At 39.6% G+C, this 16531-nt stretch overlaps 1 protein-coding gene and 1 pseudogene across 1 annotated transcript; one reads left to right on the forward strand and one right to left on the reverse strand.

Annotated features, from left to right (window-relative positions):
- Positions 1 to 2686: 2686 nt before the first annotated feature.
- On the reverse strand, positions 2687 to 10858 carry LOC142947601 (ubiquitin-conjugating enzyme E2 Q2-like). The gene is made up of 13 exons (XM_076089277.1): positions 10612 to 10858; positions 8315 to 8419; positions 8080 to 8202; positions 7936 to 7992; positions 7678 to 7830; positions 6941 to 7025; positions 6800 to 6860; positions 6616 to 6706; positions 6465 to 6523; positions 5954 to 6002; positions 5773 to 5868; positions 5142 to 5208; positions 2687 to 5054 (listed from the first exon to the last, which is right to left on the reverse strand). Exons 1-13 carry the CDS (start codon positions 10768 to 10770, stop codon positions 5023 to 5025), a joined length of 1137 nt encoding a protein of 378 aa, XP_075945392.1. The 5' UTR covers positions 10771 to 10858; the 3' UTR covers positions 2687 to 5022.
- Positions 10859 to 13764: 2906 nt separating this feature from the next.
- On the forward strand, positions 13765 to 15490 carry LOC142947600 (UDP-glucuronosyltransferase 2C1 pseudogene; annotated as a pseudogene).
- The last annotated feature ends 1041 nt before the right edge of the window (positions 15491 to 16531 follow it).

Below are 16531 nucleotides of genomic sequence, written 5' to 3' on the forward strand. Positions count from 1 at the left end.
GCATCAGTGAACCTCTCAGTTAAATTCGGCATATTTGTTACATTCTCAGGAAAGATGTGATGGCTGATTTTAAATTCTACCAGTAAAGCCCTGAAAGTGTCAACATGTCGGGCATTTGTCTCCTTTTAATCACCTTTATTCAACCATTCTGTTTGGTTTAGTCATTATGCATTGGTTATGTGTTTAGCGAGTTGATTTCAGTGAAATGAATAATCATTACATGTTAAAGTGAAGCACATGCAGTATTTAGGATTTCAGTTCATTGGATAAAACATTCCAAATCAACGTTGTACAGGTTAAAAGTGAAAGAAAAACCAAAACACTTGCAGGTTGGACATGCAGTAAATATTAATAATCATTGTTGTAGGTGGTCATCGCATTGTATGAAGTGATGGATATTTTCACCCCTTTGGCAAATTCTCCCACTTACCCGTACATGTAAATGCTTAATGACTACTTGTTCCTGAAGCTCTGGATTTCAGGCCTTGGTGTGTCATTTCGTGGCTGTTGGTGTTATTCTGTGAGTAGGTGTGATATGATATTTATATAACAGAAAATATAAAATCCAAGCCAATCATTTCTTTATGAAGTGAAATTGAAAGACAGAATATTTATGTGTCGCCAGTCAGTCAGAGACAGTGTCATATTGATATCAGTGTCACTCAAGTCTTCTTTGGAAACGTCCTCAGTAGATGGTTATTACAGTAATACAGTATTAGACTTGAAACAGAAGTTAAGATTCGTGTCCGAATGCTCGTTACTTGAAAACCTGTGAGTCGTCTTGTCAGATTGTGATGATGTGGTATTCAATAGGCTGTTGTTTCACTTTTTAGTTTGTTGTTTTTTGTACCAATCTATTATTAGATTGTGTCTATTATCTATTATATTTTGTGTATTTTGGACAATGTGTGGATGAGTTTGAAGCACATGTCCTTCCATGGCTGTGGGGAACAGATTTTGAATTTGTTTTTTTTTTTTTTTTAATAAATCAAAAAAATAAATGGATAATGTTTTGCTCAGGGTTACCTGTTGACATCAGTGCAAACTAAACATACATATATTAAACAGTAATTAGGATCAAGTGGGGTCCTGTTGTGCAGGCTTTAAATATAGAAGTGAGTAGTAACGACCATAACATAAATTGCTTAGACTTGAAAAATGGTTCTGTTTTCAAGTTGGACACCACTAGTATAATTTAACAAGTGCATAACATGTTCACCAGCAGATGCACACAGTAGTTATGTATAACCCTGTAAACTGTAGCATCCACATGCTCACCTGTTAGCAAATGCACAACGTTTAGCTGATCGGTTCTATAAATTAAGTGTGAAGTCTGCACAAAGATGAACAGAGTTACCAATTATTTATAATTATTATTATTTTTGCCATATGTACATACAGCACATCTTATGTGATTATGGAAACTACAGCTGTATAGTTAACATGCAGCAGGAGCTGCAGTGCATATTGGATACAACTACTAATACTCTGCATTTCATGCTGCTGTATCAACGCTTCTGAAAGCCATTTCCCATGAACTCCCCCATGTTCCCACATGTACTGTATATGTTGTTTGATATGTATTATCATGTACTATATCATAACTAGATATAAATATATGACTTGAGGTGAGGTAAATATTTGCCATGGATAAACACATTCAATAGAAACATGTTGTAATTAGGTGAATGAAAGGTTCGAGGAGGCTGTGTCTCCATGAGTGAAGTAAATGAGAAATACATTTTTGTGTATTACTTTTGTATTATTTGGTCTTACCCTAATAGATATTAAACAGTTATTGTTGCATCCTGTTTATTTGATGATTTTGTACATTGCTGTAGATGTTGAAGGAACATGAACCTCCATATTAGGTGATATTTACCTTTCGATTGATGAAAAACACAACTTAAAAACACTAAAAACCTGCCACAAAGTTTAAAACATGAACAGATAAGAGCATACAGCTAACGTATAAAACCCTTCTATTCTTAAAATGTTTCTAAGCTTCATCTGCCCTCCAACCACATTTGAATTATTTATTGTGCCTTTGGTTAAAACTGACAGAAAGTCAGATACAGTGTGATCTACTCATACTCGTGATTAATACCGATTTAAATATAATTCAAAGTGTCTTCCCTCAAAATAAACATGTTGCATGTTGTGGTTTGGCTCAGGCAGGTTTAATGTATCCAGTTACTTAATGCACTTCACCAAGCTGAGGATGGACTTCTGCTTCATAGACAGGTGTTGCTGGACTTTCCAGGGAAAACAAACAAAAAATGAGGAGCAACTTTTAAAATAAAGTAATAATAATATATATATATATATTTAATCAAGGGTTTGTGGAGTTGGATGTTTATCTAATTGCAACTATATTCCAATTATTTAATAGCATATTGATTTAAATTTCAGGTGCTTGAATGGCAATTGTTTCTTATGCTTCGTCATCCAAGTCATTGTAAACGCAAATGTTCAATGAAACCCAGACCGATGAAAGTCTCCGATGCAGATTTGCAAGGCTGTCAGACAGGAAACAACACTTTTATACAAAATCAAATCAGTATGACAGTTGTGACAGCAGTAAATTATTTTATTCATTAAATAAAATATCAACATCGGCCCAATACATCGGCAATCCATTAAGCAACAGTGAAAAGAATACACAGGGAAACCAGTAAAACAGCAATACTCTTAAAATTCTTTATTCATAAACTTGATGCAAGTTTACAAATTACTGTACATGGTCAAAATTTCTTCAAATGGAAAATGAGAAATAAAAGAAAACCAAAGCGGGCCAACGGTGCCAGACTTGATCATGTTTTGTTGGAAAAATTGACAGTTGAGATAAATTAATATTTTTCAAAACACAGCCCAGTTTGATAAGCGTGAATGTCTCTGGTCTCCTGATATCTGACGGGAGTCCCGGCCCTTTAGATGAGGACACTTCTTGATATTGAGACCTGGCGATTCGTCCCCGCTCAGCTTCATCAGACGTGTAACAACGAGATGCGTGCTGAGAAAAAAATGATTTCTCCTGATGTTGAAATATTTAGCTCAGAATGGGTTTGTTGATATATTTGACCTCTACAGGCACGTTGTTGCCAGTTGTGCAAATGTTTTTTTATATATCAGGAATATTTAAAGATCAGATGCTGAAATCAAATCTACTTCAGTATTTGGGATCAAAAACAAAAACAAAGCATTAAATACTACAGTGGGACATCATTGAGCATTACATGGGGTGGTCATCATGCTACTGCAATCCTGTTAAAATGGCATCTTTCTGCTAAAGTCCTTCCGCTAACATTGCTTGAATTAAAAGAAACACGTGGCCCATATAATTGTAAAGTTCATCTGTTTTTGACATCAGATCAGTGTGTGTGTGTGTGTGTAAGCCTAAACGTCAGCAGTACAGAGCGTTAATTAATCCACAAACTCAACATGTACTGATTCCCCTCCTAAGTATTGTTTGTTACCTGAGTTGCCATTCCAACATACTTTTGCAGACAGTGTTAACAAATAAACTGCAAAAGAGCCGACAGATTGATAGATACGGTGTGTTCTGCAGTATGGGGAACAGCAGCAGTGATGAAGTACTACTGCTGTATATTGCATGGTCAAAGTTGAAACGTACAATATCAGAGAGGTTCAGTTCACTTCTGAATGTACATCGTTGGGGCAAAGGAAGCCCTGCAAATGGTGGCTGTTTAGCTGTTGGCTGAGAAAACAGCAGAGAGGAGATGAAGCCAGCTGCGCGTGACGTCACGTAACAGGGAATCAGTTTCAAATCTAAACTGGGCCGGGGGAGCAAACCACTACAACCCATGTATGTCAAAAGATATGAAAAACTAATTTGCTGCTAAACTGGAGCGATATTATGGGAAAAAATCCAAAACACATCTAAACACAATTTCATTTATTCCTTCTGTAAAGCCGATCCCAGTGCGATTCTGCTGGAAATCAAACTACCTTTTATAACGGCGGTTGAGAAAAGGCCCGTTTGCAATATGCTGTTTACACACACAGGGCGTCATTTTCAGCATCAACCTCTGCAGCTTTAATCTATATAAAAACCAATAACCAAACTGAGCGCTTGCGGGGCTGTTGGAGTAACATATGAGGCAAAAAAGAAGCTCTTTAGACGTGTTAAAACTTCTAAAATGACGACTTAACGGCCATCTTAACATCTGGTGAAAATATTTCTGTTTTCTCCTCCCAAGATATGCAACATGGAGATTCTGAGATATTTCATGCCCATTGGCCCTGTTTTATTATCAACTACTGGTGGATTTGTTCACAGACAACAGTTAATCTTAGTTCAACAACATCCCAGCATTTTAATTCTGCTCGGCCCGATATTCTTCATACGTTTTAAAAAGTAAGAGCTAAAAGACACCGAGTGGTAGTTCATCTCAGTTTTAAGATGAGCTTCCAAAATATGAAATTTATTTATTGTCTAGGATGCTCAAATAATAAAAACAATAGCTGAATAATATCTTTATAATATTTGCAATTATGTACCAGTTAGTTTGCAAAAGGAAGAAAAGGGGGGGGGGGGGGGGGGGGATAATGTGGCCAACAAAAACAGGTGCAGGGAGGCGCCACATCGAGAGCTTCAGTATCAGACTTCCGTTAAAATTCCCATCTAGAGGGGGAACCGACTCGTCGTGAAGCCCACTTTGTCAAAGCAGCTAAAGAAAAAGCACTTCCCCAAAATTAAAGGGAGAAATGTTTTTTTTAAAGACAAATGAGCATATTTAGAAGGACTAGTGATATCCTCACGTCCTCCTCCTTACTAAAACACTGAGGGGAGAAGCAAAGTGACACCAGAATTAAGTCTTTACTGGACCGCGGCGAAGGAACACTTGTCAGATGAGTCAACAAGATGGTTTCCGCCAGGAAGATGATATATTCCCAGTTCAGTCAGAGGGGGGGTGGGGTGGGGGGGGGGGGGGGGATTCCAAAGAAAACAAGATACTTTGACCCAAAGACATGTTCCCAGTGCATAGTAGTAGCAGCTCCTTATCCGTCCTCTTTAGGTGGTGTGTACCAGCCTGTAAAGACAGAAAGACAAACCCCTTTGCCGATGGATCCAAACCACTGTGTGTGTCTACTGAGGCCCAACAGTAACATGTACTCACCATTCTTTTCATGAATCTGCACAAGGGATTTGTACGATTGTTGTGCTCTGGCAAGATTGTACTGGTTCTGAAAAACAAACAATGTTTCGTTAGGTGCACAGAAATTGGTTGGTATCTGGCATCTCTCTCTCTCTCTCCTAGAACTCTTTCTCGCCATCTTTCGGTCTGATGGAATTTCCTCTACAGCTAAATCATCTGGATACAAGATACAAATGATGGATGTGACTATGATTTAATTCAACTATGATAAAAAAAATACTTGTCATGTGTGACCGTGCTCATTTGAAAGGCTCTCTATGCAATATTCAGAGCAGAAATATAGCAGCATATCATTATTATATCGTAATGATGTCTACCTGAGCAGAGAAGGAAGTCGCTCTCCCTTGTGGGTGTTGTAGTCCGAGCTTCTCTGTGCTTTGCTGACTGGCCTTGAGCCAACGAGTGGGGCGCGATCACATGCACTAAACACATGCACAGCCAGCCCAGCTGTGTAAAAGCAGCTCCGATAACAACGCACGCAGAGGGAGAGCGACATCATTCTCTGCTTATATCTTTACATAGTACATAGTTGTTTGATGATGTGTCCATGCTCTGAATATCGGACAGAGACCGGACCAACGACGTCAGTTACCTTATTGGCTCCAAACTGCACCCTGGCTTTTCCTTTCACCAAAGTTGCATTTATCTGCATAATGACAGATTCTATGGAATAGGCACTGCTCCAGCCCTGAAAACACACAGAAAGACATTCATTCTGCCGTCGTAAGTTGAGTAAAATGACGCAATGCCATGTATCAAAGTCATTTACAAACCTGTTTTGTGAGAAGCTCCATGCACAAGGCCCCTCCTCCTAGAACATAACTGCAATGAAAAGATACAGATTTAGCATAAAGGTTGAGCGTTGCATGATATACACGAATATACCAGGAAGGTTAATTGGATCAAGAAAGTGTTCACTTGACTTTTTGCAAATTTGTTGTGCTTCAAATTGTGCTTCACAATATCTTGATTTGCCTTGTGGGAGAGATTTTCGCAAAGAGGGGATTTAAATCTAGGAGCAGTTGTGAATGCAACTTTTGAATGTAACAAGAAATTCAACCAGGATCCAACAGATCTCACATTAGGCTGTAAGCAAGCAAAGCACCGTATCAACACATCGTTATTTCATCCACAGTGGGACAAATTAATATTGTGAGTAAATCTCTCCCAATGAAGTCCCAAAAATTCCTCTCAAAATTGTGCCCACAACAAATGTGGACCAGGTCCCAGGGACTGAACTGTCATCAGAGCATTTCATTTGCAAACAGAGGAGATCACACTCACCCTCCGGAGAGCACAGGGGACACAACCCGGACAAAAGGTGGGTCAAAAGGAAAATTATCCTGTCATGTGAAGAAAAACAAACAAACCGTGAGTCTCGAGAAAACTCTTTCCCCCGAATAAAACGATTGACAAATATTATGACAGGACTCACTTTATAAGAGAAATCGAGCAGAATGTAGTCCACTCCTTCTTTTTCTTTTAAGACCTGCATGTCACTATGTAACGGACTATCTGGGTCTACCCTGTAATACAGAACAACAAGTCAAATCTAACAGGAAAAACTACATTTAACACAATATTTGAAAATGTAAAAGCAAATGAATGTGGGCACTTACATCCTTAACTTGACGTGCCATTCATAAAGGCTGTCACCGACTAGTTCACATGAATAAATACCTGCGAAACACACGAACACAGAGCTTTACTTCAATCTGCCGATGAGATGTTCAAACGTTAAAAGTCATCACTGTAGTCACCTGTCTTGTAACTCTGTGATCTGTAGATCTCCCTGAGTTCCTTCATGAGGCGGTCTGAGGCTTGCACAGAGCCAGACACTGCACCCTGCAACACAAATCACACCGACAGTAAGACACCGGGACAAATAAGAAGACACAGAATACTACATCCCGAGGTGGAGGTCCTGTGCATCTACTGTCAATCGACAATGTTACAATTGAGCATTTTCAAGTTTCTAAACTCTTCTTCTATGAGCCCATAAGAGAAACGTTAGATCGTGAAGTGTTCCAATAAAAGCTATTTTAAGATGTTGACCTTTATATAATCTGAATAATTTCAGCAATTAACGTTGGATCATTAAACCGACTATTGCCTGGTGTTTTGTTCCTGATTTCAGCTGACATCTTTTATCCTCTGCGTTGCCCGATGCAAACTAAACTTTTTGCTGGGCGGCCTTGCTTTTCTCTCCGCGGCAGCAGCCACACAGTGTCAGCAGTGAAAGGAACGATGAGTCTGCATTTTGGAAGCAGTGTTAGTGTTGATCTGAACACCATGAAACTGACAGAAGGAATAAAGAATGAGACTTTGTATCCAGCGATCAACATTTCCTATCGTGTCATTTTCAGATGGTAGTTACAGTTTGTGAACATTATTCGGGCTGAAGTACAGTGTTTCGACCTTCTCAGCGAACAGAATGTGTAACATTACAGTCACCAAAACTAAATAAAGAAAAGAAAAGACCCCAATGAGCGCTTACATTCAAGTGATCCTGCCTCTGGTTCTTACGAATCTTCTCCAAGATGGCCAGATTTTCTTTTTCTATCCCGTCATCTTCTGACTTCTTCCCATCAACTGGCTCCTCTTCTTTCATGTCGTAATGGTCCAGGTCTTGGTCCAGGTCAATGTCCTGCTGTTAGCGTATCAATTGTGTTTAGAAACAGGATGTAAAACAAAGTGCACCTTTAAGCTATGAAGCATATGAATGCAGTGAACTGTCATTAATACACATAGGTACCTCTCCCATTTCTTCCTCTTCCTCCTCTTCAGATGTCACCTCATCTGACGGCCCATGCTGCAGTGATGAGAAACGTTGTGAGTTGACAAACACTGAGTTTTAAAATGCAATACACAGACATTTAACTCTTTTTCAAGTGAGTACCTTTCGCTCTTGGGTAATCGGTCCAGTGGGCAGAGGCTGGTCGAGCATTTCCACATCTGGATGTTGTGGCAGGTTGTAAAGCCGACAGAGATCACAGATGAGGCGCTTCAACTGCTGAAGGAGCTGCGGGTGGAATCATGAAGACAAGACATCAATTACTGCGATTAAACAATTCTACCAAGTTTCCACTGTCCACATTCTCATTCTGAAGCTGGATCCACATCAGCCAACTTACCAATGTGCTGCCTTTTCTCACATCCTCTAAGCGCTCCAACACTTCGGCCAGACTCGGATCATCGGAGTCAACAAACCATATTGGGGGTGTTGAGGGATAAGATTCCTGCAACATAGTCAACAGCGGGACATGGAAATTTAGCAAGTCATGCTTGCACGTTAATGGTTTTATTGTCTACACATTGTATTTTAACACTTAACAGAGACTTAACCAAACCAAAATGTTGTCTAGGGATATCTCAAAGCTATAAAGGATTTCAGACAGAATGCCGTAGCCCACATAGACACCCAGTGAACAAAATGATTTGCCAGCTTTAGGGCGGGAGTATCTCCAGTGCTGTATCTTCAATCTTAATATATTTCCTAAATAATGTTCAACCTTCAGTTGATGACTGAAGATGCAACAGAATGAATGATAAAGGGCTAATTCTTCATTCCAGGAGATTATGGTAAAGTCGAAGTAAAATATATATAGTTGTCCATCAAGTGAGCTCAAGCTATGTGGTATGTACGGTAAGTAGCGTACTGGTAATCATTTTTTAGTGGTAAGGATCCCATGTCCAAATTCCAGAATGGAAAATACTGCACTTAGTTATACAGCAATGGTGATGTTTCAGTATAAGGTTACAGATGGGTTGGTCATGACTCTGGGAGTGTATAATACAGTGTCATGTAATATAAGGACCGGTTGTCAGAGACAGGAAAGACTCCCATGTTTACAACTCGCCAACAAAAGTAATTTACCAACAAACGGCAGTTGTATAAGTATGATGTTAGTCACGTAGGGTTTAAAGTACTGTGCAATAACCGTTTAATTTGATTTTAATTACCTTGTATGACGACTGTGGCATCAGTTTGGTTTTCAGACACGTATGTGTTGTCAAGCGCCAAGCATCGTGTATCAGAGCATTCAGAAAAAGTGGAGGCATAATCATGACTTGTGTGTTGAACTGAGCGCTATTCAACATTTGAGCCATCTCTCTATCAGCACTAATCATCATAAAGCCAAATTCAAAGAAGACACTCACATTGGATGAGGCCCCATACAAGCCGGTGTATCTCTAGCTGCTCTCCTTATAACTGATTGTCTAAATCAGGTGGGTGATGACCACACATGATCCAGCTAATCAGACATGGGAAATGTGCAGAGCTTGGGGTACCGGATTGACTGACTTACTCACTTCTTATTTCCTAAATTCATATTGCGATTACTGAATGCACTCTGACATCTTAGAGATTGCGTCGATGCGGACGACTTGACACAGCTTGAGTCTCGACACACATGGCCTATAAAAACATTTTAACAGGCCATGTCTGTGTGTCTCAAAAATCGAGCAGAAGTGCAACTGCGTGTGTGGATGAGAGGAGGATGTGGTCAGGATGGCGTGTGTGTGTGTGTGTGAGAGTGAGTGAGTGAGTGAGTGATCTGCACCCCCTGAACCATACAAATACAGCTGCAGTGACACAAAGAGTGAGCCTCAGTTGTTAGTGACATCACCTACACAACCTCACGGTTGACTTAATGCTTTCTGCACACGCGCCAATATTATTTACAATACTGATAATGTATACATACCGCTTCAAAGAGTTGGTGTTGAAATACATGTTAAAAAATAAAATCTACGTAATCATAATACGTTTACAGCTAAGCTCACATTCTTAGTTAAGTATAATATAGTGAACACTAGCTGTTGTCATTATGTCGCTTTCTACGTAGTTTGGTGTCCTGATAAAGAAAACCGTGAAGTGGTATTTTACGTTCGTCACAGGGATCCGTCTATTTACTGAAAAGGCACAAAAACACAGTGGAACAACACTCCATTAAACCGCCTCTATTTAATATATATATGAACGGGAACATTCAGCCGTATGCCTGTGTAGATAAATGCGTTCTTATTAAATGTATTTTTGTTAAAACAGCCATGATGTTGTGAAACGTTAAATAATGTTAACATTAAATTAGATAGGGGTTCAGTTCAGTAACTCGAAAGTTAGCAGCTGTAGCAAACAGTAGCAGTTATTTAGGCTAACAAGGCGAGCTAACAGGCTAGCAGAGAGCTACCGCAGCGTCGTTCCTAAACGACGTATTCTTCTACACTTTTCCAAAGTACATTTAGCACTATAGTGCTGTGTTGTTTTCTTTAATCCACACGGTTTATTTAATATTGGTGGCTTCAAACACGACATGAAAATAAAAAGTGAAGACTGAAATCGTAGTTAATTTGTAAACACGGAACCTTCCGCGGAATGATTTGGTTCCAGTCGATAGTCGGTGGTTAGCTTGTGGCCTGGACTCACCGTGATGTTGCAGTGAATGATCAGCGGCTTCTCTCCTGTTACGTTGAATTGGCAACTGAGTTCGTCTGGTTTCCAGTCTATTATTCTGAATCGTTCGTGGTTTGGGTCAAAAATGGACTCCAAAAACTTCAATTCGGCCTTCAGACCCGAAACCGACATCTTCTACTCATCTCAAACCACCAGGCCGCTGGCAGAAGGGAAGTCGGGGCGGAATGTGACCGCGCAGTTGAGTCGGGTCTACGGATCTCGCACATTAGCGTGAGAACAACAACAAAGGGCTGGAGGGTTAGGTCTTTGGTGAACACTGTCACTGGAATCTGACAGTACTGACAGTCTACAACTACAATTTGAATTACTTAATTATGTTTTATCGTATTGTGTTATTTAGTTATTATTACATGACATCATTTTATTTAGAAGTGAGCATCAGCCCTGGGGGCACTAGACCTCCAGGGGCCCCAAAAGCCTGTGTGTAATGTTTTCTGGGGGGGGTACATTTTTTTTTTACCACAACAGAACAATATGAAATGCACTACATAACTGTGTGGTCCTATGTCGAGCTTTTAAATGCTTTTAGTGCCCTCTATAGTGCAAGGTTTTCATGGCTTGACGGACAAAATTATTATTTTATTAAGTACTGGATGGCTTCTGGGCCTCTGTGCAAAATATGATAAAGCTATACCATTTATAGTGTCCTCTGTACTTGATGGGAACTTGCAGGAAAACAAGGGCTTAGCAAATATTTGACGTTGGGCCCCGAAAACAGGATTAATCAAATGCCTTTCAGAAAAATGCTTGATTACCAGGCAAGTTGTTCGCTTGGTATAATTAAAGCTCCTCTTTTAGCTCTCAGATCAACCTTGGTCCCTTTTGTAGTTGTGTGTGATTCAGTGTTCTCTTTTTCTCAAGCAAAAAAAATAAAAAATGCATGTGTGTGCCACATCAACAACTGTCTTCCTATCCTATAGAGAACATTATAAATAAGGTCTCAATTTACCTTTACGCTTTTGTCATGCAGATGCTGATTCTATAAACACCAAAATCCTAACTTTAGCAGAAGACCTCAAATCCCTTTTATTTTAAGTTATTACAACTAAGCAAAGATTGGAGCAGTGGTTTTCAACCTGAGGGTCAGGACCCCCAACAAAGTCCCAAAATACATCTGAGGGGTCATGAGTTGATTAAAATAACATTAAAGCACAAGGTAATTTATTTCTACATAATTATGTTTATGTTTTTTAAACCTTGATTTTTGCATTTGAATTCGAAGATGTACAATTGTAAATAAGTATATGTATAATTATACATCTTCTAGTCCCTGAAAAAGTATTCAGGTAAAACATTCTGGGAGGGAAAACCGTGTCTTTGACCTGGCCATCACCTGTATGCAACCTGTGACGAGAGGTAAAAAGTAATGTAGTTTTGCCCAGAAGGTTGGTCAACACTCCAACGGATTAGAGTATCATGTGACAGCAATATGCAAAATGTATTGAGTTTACGAAGAAAAAGGTGAGAGCTGATTACTCAACAACCTTTACAGGTTTTACAAGCTTTACAACCTTTTTTTATTTTAGGACACGGGTGCAGCAGCTGTGACAAAATGGACTGGTTTATATTACTGCTCTCTTCGGATAAACAATCAATTTGTTTATCCGTTTCAATTTATTCACATTATACAACAGGACAATTATTAAAATCAGTCTCATCGTACATTATATGTAACTAAATTCCAGCCAGTAATGACTTTTAAGGACAAACTAGGAGGTGCATTCATCGCCTTATCAAATAATTGATACAGTCGTTGAACTGACACTTTACAGTTGGATTGTCTTTCCTGTACCTCTGGATTTAGGTAAGTGTTAATAAAAAGCTCTGTAATGCACACATAAAGTAAAGCAGCCATGGAATGTGTGTTTTCTTTAGGGATGTATTCAATGTCATACATTACAGAACCTCATTACAAACCAGTAGTTAAAAAGTACTTTGGTCCCGATGTGGATTACTCAACGTTTTTCTGGATGCATTTTTATTTTTTACTTCCACGTCCAACAATGCCAAATATAATCTACATGGGTGGATTTCAGTGCAAGCCCCCAAAGCCACTCCCTGCAGACTTGGATGAGTTTGTCCAGAGCTTCTGTTCCTGTAGTTGGACTTCCTTTATTCTTTGACCAGCCTGATAACCTCTCCAGAATCAGAGCAAATCAGTCCACCAAAATGTCCTGGTTTGTTTAGAACTGTATTGATGTATTGATGTATTCTTTGCTGATTGCATTTGAATATTGTGTAACTGTACATCTTCAAGTCCCTGAGAAGTATTAAGATAAAACATTATGTGAGGGAAAACTCTCTCTTAGACTGGGCCATCCCCTGTATGCAACCTGTGACGAGGTCTACAAAGTAACTTAGTTTTAAGGGGTTAGAAGCCCAAAGGAGGCTGTGAAGAAATTGACTGTTTTTTATAACTGTTCTCTTCGGGTAAACAATCAAGAGCAATTTAACATAAAATACACTAACTTGACACTAGATGGCCCAACAGATCAATGTGTTGTGCTTACAACTAAATATTAACTCTTGTTGCGGTACAGAACATATATTATACAACAGGGACGTTTTCTGCAGCAGTACACACCTTCTTATGCAACAGAGCAGTTCATAGTACATTACATGTTACTACATGCCAGCTAGTCATGACGTTGACACACCAGGAGGTTCATTCACCTTTCTTTCTTTCCAACTGTGCACTACAACTTATCAAATAACTGATACAGTCGTTGAACTGACACTTTGAAGTTGGATTGTCTTTCCTGTACCTCTGGATTTAGGTAAGTGTTAATAAAAAGCTCTGTTGTGCACACGTAAAGCAAAGCAGCCATGAAATGTGTGTTTTGTTGAGATATGGTCAGTGCAAGTCTTGGTAGTTGCGTGTACTGTAGGTGTAAAGTTTAACAAAAGATAATATTAGTTGACAGTCTATAAACTTATGTTTGAAAATGTTATTTCATTTATTGTTTTGTGTATTTTGGCCTCAAGCTGTTATATAAATGAGGCCATCTCAGAAGTTTATAGAGGGGAAATGTTTCTTAAAGTAAAAGTAAATAAAAATGACAAATACAGTACTTGAGTTAACGCACTTAGTTATTATCCACCATTGTATTTCATGTTATAATGTGATTGTAAAGGGAAAAAATTGCATTTTGATCTCCTTTTGTGCTTTTTTTTAGGTCTCTGGGGGACGTCACTATGGAGGTGTTTTCCTCATCTCTGATCACCTTTGCTCTCTTCTTGATTCAACTCTCCAGTGCGTCTGGGGGCAAAATCCTGGTGTTCCCTTTGGACGGAAGCCATTGGATAAATATGAAAGTAATCATAGAGGAGCTGCATGCCAAAGGCCACGAGGTCACTGTGGTTCGGGCGTCCGATAGCTGGTACATCAGTGAAAAGTCTCCGCTCTACACTTCTGTCACTGTTCCTAGCCCTGGTGGATTTGAGCAAAACTACTTTGAAGACTTTTTGTCTCGACAGCTGGAGATCCGGCTTCAGGGTAGGCATGCATCTTTTTGGTCTAAAATCTGGAATCGAATTCAAATGGAGTGGCTGGTTGTGGGACAGTTCTCTCAGCTCCACAAGGGAATGAGTGAACTGGCCATTCAAATGTTTGAAGATGAAAACCTGATGCAGTCTTTCCATGAAGCCAAATATGATGTCGTTTTGACCGACCCTGGTGTCGGTACCGGGGCAATGCTGGCACGTCGGCTCCAAGTTCCTCTTGTTTTTAATGTCAGGTGGACCATTCAAGGTGAAGCTCATTTCCTTATGGCCCCCTCACCTTTGTCATACATTCCTTTCACTGCAACAGAGTTGACAGATAAGATGACCTTCCCACAAAGAATAAAGAATGTTTTGAGATATATTTCAGGGATGTACACAATGTCATTAATCACGGAACCTCATTACAAACCAGTAGTTAAAAAGTACTTTGGTCCCGATGTGGATTACTCAACGTTTTTTCTGGATGCAGACATCTGGCTTATGAGGAATGATTTTGTCTTTGAATTTCCACGTCCAACAATGCCAAATATAATCTACATGGGTGGATTTCAGTGCAAGCCCCCAAAGCCACTCCCTGCAGACTTGGAGGAGTTTGTCCAGAGCTCTGGAGATCACGGGGTCGTTATGATGACCTTAGGAACTTTGGTCGGGAAGCTCCCTCAAGATATCGCTGAGGAGATTGCTGCAGCGTTCGCCCAGCTGCCTCAGAAGGTCGTATGGAGGTATACGGGACAAAGGCCAGCCAACCTAGGCAACAACACATTAATAGTCAACTGGCTGCCACAGAAAGACCTCTTAGGACATCCCAAGACGCGAGTGTTTGTGACCCACGGAGGCACTAACGGGGTTCAGGAGGCAATTTATCACGGAGTTCCTGTAGTTGGACTTCCTTTATTCTTTGACCAGCCTGATAACCTCTCCAGAATCAGAGCAAAGGGAGGAGCTGTGATTGTTGATATTACCGAGCTTGACAGACACATCTTTGCAGATGCCCTCAAGACGGCTCTTTACAATTCCTCTTACAGGGAAAACATGCAGAGGCTCTCAAGGCTGAACAGAGATCAGCCCATGAAACCACTGGACCAGGCAGTGTTTTGGATAGAATATGTCATCAGACACAAAGGAGCCCGTCATCTGCAGACTCAGTCCACCAAAATGTCCTGGTTTGTTTACAACTCTATTGATGTCATTGCTGCTTTGTTGGCAGTTGTTTTGCTTGTAACATTCACCTGCATTTCAATTGTAATGTTACTGTGGAGAATTATTCTTGTTGGGAGAAAAGTTAAACATGAATGACGTGAAAAATAAAATGTTGGTTTTGTGTGCAAAATTCAAGATTTACCAAACATTAACCCAACAGTTCTCCGTGTGTGATGTTGCTGAAGTTGACAGCATTAGTATAATTAGTCATTTGGGAATACTAATGAAAATACGAGCTCCGACAATCAAAATCCTCCCAAACAGAAATCAAAGGGGCTAAACTTAGCAATCAGGAAATTATGCAGAATAAATTCCATTAGATAGGAAGACACGTAAGAAGATAACAGACCAGTTCAATCTTACTCAACTGGTGCAAGGACCAACAAGAATAACCGTAGCAATACTTTTTTGACTACCATTAACAAAGTAAAATCCTCCTTTAGAAAAAGGGTGCAATACAAACCAAGACAAAAGAACCCTTTACCATGGCTCAATGACGCCCTCTGGTGACAGATGAGAGAGCGAGATGCTGCGCTGAAAAGTGCACTTAAATCAGGAAATAGTAATGACAAGCACACTTTTACATCCCTTCGAAATAAGATAGAAAGAAACATAAGGAAGGCTAAAGCTAAATGTTTTCATTTGGGTAATTAATGATGCAAGGGGAAATGAGAAACTGATCTGGGAAAGTCTTAATAAATTAACTGGAAGAAATAATAAGAGAACCTGAACTAAAAATGTATGAAATCTTAACCCAAAATCATGACATAAAAACAAGTACTTTTAACAACTTTTTTTATGAACTCAGTTGAGGAGCTGGCCCAAAGCTTCTCCTCCAGAACTATAAAATATACCCAATAGAATAGAATAACAGAAATATCTGAATCAGGAGTGGTCACCATCATAAGCCCTTTAAGAGACTCAAAAGCAAAGGATGATTATGGTTTGGATACCACTTTTTAAAGCAATACAAAGCAACTCTTCTGCCTCCTCCATATGCTTTTGCGTTTTGTGTTTCTTCTGTACCTTGGTGTATCAATTAAGTGGAATGGATGCAGTATTGCAGTATCAGTGGCCTCTTCTCCAGTTTGTTCACTTTGCTTTATTCTGTCTGCTGATCCTTGTAACTGTACATATGATGTATGTTGTAACAATGAGTTGCACAGAA

This window comes from Anarhichas minor, unplaced genomic scaffold, assembly GCF_050575085.1.
Source record: "Anarhichas minor isolate MPS153535 unplaced genomic scaffold, ASM5057508v1 ptg000011l, whole genome shotgun sequence".
NCBI lineage: Eukaryota > Metazoa > Chordata > Actinopteri > Perciformes > Anarhichadidae > Anarhichas > Anarhichas minor.

Coding starts and splice junctions, on each gene's coding strand:
- LOC142947601 (XM_076089277.1), bottom strand. CDS start 10,770: ATGTCGGTTTCGGGTCTGAAGGCCGAATTGAAGTTTTTGGAGTCCATT. Junction 7,993..8,079: donor CGATTACCCAAGAGCGAAAG/GTACTCACTTGA, acceptor TCATCACTGCAG/CATGGGCCGTCAGATGAGGT. Junction 6,707..6,799: donor TGGCACGTCAAGTTAAGGAT/GTAAGTGCCCAC, acceptor TCTGTATTACAG/GGTAGACCCAGATAGTCCGT.